Source organism: Onychomys torridus, chromosome 7, assembly GCF_903995425.1.
Source record: "Onychomys torridus chromosome 7, mOncTor1.1, whole genome shotgun sequence".
Lineage (NCBI taxonomy): Eukaryota > Metazoa > Chordata > Mammalia > Rodentia > Cricetidae > Onychomys > Onychomys torridus.
This window is the reverse complement of record NC_050449.1, coordinates 56,232,465-56,237,464: the sequence shown is the minus strand read 5'-3', so window position 1 is coordinate 56,237,464 and position 5,000 is coordinate 56,232,465. Positions and strand designations below refer to the sequence as shown.

The following is a 5,000-nucleotide window of genomic DNA, read 5'->3' as shown; positions in this document are numbered from 1 at the left end:
ACAGGATGGGTCCTGGGACCCTGGAATATGCTTAGTGGGCCCTGAGCCTGGAGGTCAAGGAAGGACTCTGCTTCCACAGAGTCCTCTTGGCCAGAGAAGACTTGGTGGATACCAAGAGTGGAGATGATGTGGTCACTAATCAGGGGAGGATGTCAAACTGAGTGTGTCTTGTCTACCTGGCAGGAACACATTCCCAAGCTGGGCTTTGGGGGCTGAGGGGCTGGTAGATGGCCCTGATTCCTCTGGATCAGCTGTGTGGCCTTGAGCAAGATAAGCCATGTGGGTGTTGTTGTGCGGCCCAGTTTTCAGCCATCAACCGGTTCCACCCCTCATACAGCTTCAGAGAAGCTGACATTCATTTATGGGGTGAGGGAACCCCGGGTCCTCTGAGGCAGAGGCTGTTCCATGGTTCCCTAACTCTCTGTGACAGAGGCAAGTTGAAAAACCACCCTTCCCAGCTTGCCTCACAGCTAAACACCGTATTATGGACACAAGAGGTAACTGTAGATATGGGGTGAAGCTGCTTTTTTGTTTTTTCAAGACAGGGTTTCTCTGTGTAATAGTCCTGGCTGTCCTAGGACTCATTCTGTAGACCAGGCTGGCCTTAACTCAGAAATCTGCCTGCCTCTGCTTCCCCAATGCTGAGATTAAAGGCGTATGCCACTGCCACCCTGCTCAAGGAAGCTTTTTAGCTTGAAGGGACGTGCTTCTCTCCTCTTCCTTACAGCCTGGATCTAAAGTGTGACAGATGAAGCTGCAGCCCTCTTGGGCTGGGAGCTGACCATCTCATGTCTGGGGTGTTGTTAGGTCCTGAATGACTCTGGAAAGCCATCAACTCTTTGTGGAGGAAAGCAAGCCTTGGCATGTGTAAACTGCTGTTCTTTCTTTTTTTTTTTTTTGGTTTTTGTTTTTGTTTTTCAAGACAGGGTTTCTCTGTGTAGCTTTGCGCCTTTCCTGGATCTCACTCTGTAGACTAGGCTGGCCTCGAACTCACAAAGATCTGCCTGCCTCTTCCTCTCGACTGCTAGGGTTAAAGGCGTGCGCCACCACTGCCCAGCTAAACTGCTGTTCTTTATATTTAAAATCTTTTCAGTACACCTTAATTTCTCCCCCCAGACCAGCCTGGATGTCTTTCACATGAGTGTGAAGCCCAGAGATGGGAAGTAACCTTCTACAAGATGTACAGTAAGCCGGTGGCAGAGCTGAGGCTGAGCCCCAGGACCTGCAATGATTCTAGATTCTTCCCCTCCAACTGGGGTGCGGGGTGCTCAGTCCTGCCCTTCACTCCCAGGTGCCCTCCAGCCTTACCTTGAAAACACAGTTGAAGGAAGGCCCAATGCCATCATATCTCTCCAGGGAGCTGTTGGCCTTGACCTCATAGTGGCTCAGGCTGCTGCTCCTGCACAGACAAAGGAAAACGCGTGTGTGGGTAGTCAATGCTGACCAAATGAACAGGTAGCTGGAGAGAGGCAGGCAAGTGGCCACTTCCTGGGACCCCGTGTCTTAGGTGGCCGCTAGGGGCGCTGTGTTGAGGATTCATAGGCTTGGTGGAAATGAGTTCTCAGGGCAGACTGCCGTGTGGATGGGCATGAGTCTGAGAGTCCCAGGTTGGGCACCCTGGCCTGGCCTCTCTGTCCATGGCAGGGCTTCTTTGCAACCTTACCCCCGAGTACCCTCCCACCCCATGTTTCTGTTATGCCCTCTTTTCTTTGTTGGTGGTGGCTGGGGACTTCCCAGTGGACAGGGGCTGCTTAGGGGGTACCGACTCTGCCTAGTACCCTCTAAGAGGGGAGGAAGATCGGGCATAGTGTGCCCTGGGGCCCAAGTTCCTCCTCAGTGACAAGTGATGTTGGGAATTGCTGGTGCAGTGGTAACAAATTGACTCCCTTTCTCCTCCCTCCCTCCCTCCTTTCTTCTTCTTCTTCTTCTTCTTCTTCTTCTTCTTCTTCTTCTTCTTCTTCTTCTTCTTCTCTCTCTCTCTCTCTCTCTCTCTCTCTCTCTCTCTCTCTCTCTCTTTGTTGGAGGCAGAGTCTCATGTAGCACAGGTTGGCTCACTATAGGATACCCTGAACTTCTGATCTTCTTGCCTCTACCTCTGGTATGCTGGGATCCGAGTGCTGGGATTATGGGTATATCTGACTTATATGGTGCTGTAGGTGGAATGGGGGATTATGGGTATATCTGAGTCATGTGGTGCTGTAGGTGGAATGGGGGATTATGGGTATATCTGATTTATGTGGTGCTGTAGGTAGAATGGGGATTTATGCACACTTGGCTAGCACTCTACTAGCTGAGCTACAACCCTAGACTGACTCCACATGTCTCTTGTTTCCAGTGCTGTGCTAAATACTCCAGGCTAACTATCCCTCAGGTTTCTAGATAATTCTCCTGTCTCTGCCTCTAGGAAATGAGCTCAGGTTCCTAAGCTTGTGTGGTACCTTTACCCAATGATCCATTTCACTGGCCCCACATAGACTGACTTCAAAAGAAGATTTATTTTGAATTATGTGTACATATGTGTCTGTGTGTGGGTCCGTGAATGCAATGCCTACAGAATTCAGAAGAGGTGTCACATACCCTGGGACCAGAGTTACTAGTGTGGTTGGGAGTCATTTGATGTGAGTGCTGGAAACTGAACACAGGTCCTCTGGAAGCCATCTCTCCAGCCTGCCACACTGACTTTGAAGAGTTCTGTCTGTCACTTCTCCCCCAGCCTTGTGTGCTGGGGGACCTCCTCTTGCCCACCTCCATGCTTGTCCCTGCTAGCTCAGGTCCCTCCCTCCCTCCCCCAGAGGCATATCTAACTCACCTGGTAAAGAGGACATCTGCTTCATATTTGAGGTGGAAGTGAAGGAGGGCCATGTTGTCATCTGTGGTGCTGTCCTGTTCGTGACTGTCACTACAAGGGGAGGGAGGGATCAGACAGGACACTGGCACAGGGACTCTAGAAACTGAAGGGAGGACGTGCTGGTTTCTCAGGTCATCAAGGGAAGCTGGGTGTCTCCTAGACCGCGGGCCAGGAGGCAGGAATGGGTAGCAGCCCTCTCTGGTGGTTCATGGCTGTGCCACTGTCTTGATGTGCCTCCAGCTGCTGTGCTGAAGGTGAGGAGGGACTTGGGACTGGGAGAGAGATGAGCCGCGAGGAAAGCCACCTACTCTGCCCTGGGAAGAATCGTGGGGTTTACTTCGGGAAGCTCACAGATCCCTAATGGCACAGGGTCAGCTCCCGCAAGATAATGGGTCACTCTGCCAGGAGAAACTGAAGGGCGCTGCTCAGAGGCCTCTGGAGGGGGCTTGGTCCAAGCACTTTCACCTAACAGTGAGTGCTCGAACACCAGGGAAGGTACCCACAGAGGTAAACCCCAAGATTTCAGCTTGTACACGGGCTAAGTTCTACTCTCCAGTTCTTCTGGGGCTAGAAAAGGGGTCCCCGGAAATACACTGACATCTATGTCCCTTCTTGTCCATTCCTGGTTCACAAATGCCCAGGAGCATTGCTGTGCAAGTGTGCTCACTCTCCGTGAGAAGAGGCCCCAACATATGAAGACGCTTCACAAACTCTGTCGTGTGTCGGTGAGGAGTCTGTGGGCACGTGGGCTTTGGTTAAGCATAGCTGGTGGGCAGCACAGGCTGGAGAGGGATGTTCCCAGCATGTGATGGGGCAAGACCACTGATGTTTGGCTTGCCTCAAGGTCTGTCTGTCCTTTCTTCCTTTCTTCCATTCTTCCTTCCTCCCTCCCTCCCTCCCTCCCTCCCTCTCTCCCTCCCTCCCTCTCTCCCTCTCTCCCTCTTTCTCTCTCTTTCTTTCTCTCTTCCTCTCTCTCTATTTATTTTTATTATTTATCTATCTATCTATTTATTTATTTTGGGGGCTTTTTTTTTGAGACAGGGTTTCTCTGTGTAGTTTTGGAGCCTGTCCTGGATCGCCCTCTGTAGACCAGGCTGGCCTCGAACTCACAGAGTGAGTTCTGGCTCTGCCTCCCGAGTGCTGGGATTAAAGGTGTGTGCTACCACCACCGCCTGGCTCAAGGTTTTTCTTAGCTGAGGACTTTGGCTGCTCTGAGGCTTCCAACCACCTAGAAGCCAGCCTGTCCTCACTTCTTTCCTCCTCCATCTCACAGAGGTGACTCCTGAGAAAGGAATCAGTTTCCCCTGCTAGCCTAGGGAGGTTCACCCACCAACTTGGAACAGTCCACCTCCAGGAAGCCTGAGGGACAGACAGACAAACCCACAAGGGGAAGAAAAGTTCTCCTAAAAATGGAGAAATGCCCAAGGAGAGTGTGATGGTTTGTGTTGAAAGTCAAGCAGTCAGGGTGGAGAATCACCTCTGGTCCTGGCTGGGAGGGGTGGTCTAGATTGGCTTAACTGAGGTGGGAACACCCACCCTGAATGTGGGCGGCACCATCCCCTGGGCTGGGCTTTCTGACTGAATAAAAAGGAGAATTCGCTCTGAGTACAGGATTCCCCTCTCTCTGCTTCCCGGATGCAGATGCACTGTGCGCCAGCTGCATCAAGCACCAGCCGGCATGCCTTCCCCACCATGATGGACTGTGTCCTCAAACTGTGAACCCAGACAAACCCCTCTTCCCTGTAATCCCTGTGTCACATTTTGTTACAGCGATGAGAAAAGTGACTGAAACCGAGAGAGGGAATGAGGACTGCAGGGGCATTAGGCAAGGGGTGGGACTAGGCGTCCAGCTCCCAGTTTTCCTGTTTACACGCTGTGTTGTTGGGAGGCCACACAACCACCTCTGCTGACTGTGAGGGGCTGCTGTGTGGGCTGACTGATGGACCTGAAGGGGTTCTAACTGCTGCCTAAAACTCTCTACAGGTTAAGGAACAGCCAGTGCGCCGTCACTTGTGGTGAGCTGCAGGATAGTAGGTGGGCGGCTTTCCACACCCCCACACCCCCCACACCCGCTCAGCTCGGGTCAGGGAACAGTTTTGACAGTGGGGTACTGTGGGCATAGTGAGGGAGGGAGGGCAGCTGACCTGCGGCA

General features: G+C 52.3%; 1 protein-coding gene across 1 annotated transcript in view; it reads right to left on the bottom strand.

Annotated features, from left to right (window-relative positions):
* Nucleotides 1-2,894, bottom strand: part of LOC118587356 (integrin alpha-11-like) — a 10,281-nt gene extending 7,387 nt beyond the window's left edge. The window contains exons 1-2 of the mRNA XM_036193280.1: nt 2,810-2,894; nt 1,309-1,399 (exon numbers count right to left, since the gene is read on the bottom strand). Of these exons, the coding sequence (XP_036049173.1) occupies nt 1,309-1,399; nt 2,810-2,862 (144 nt within the window). The 5' untranslated portion in view covers nt 2,863-2,894. The remainder of the gene's footprint in view (nt 1-1,308; nt 1,400-2,809) is intronic.
* Between the last annotated feature and the right edge of the window lie 2,106 nt (nt 2,895-5,000).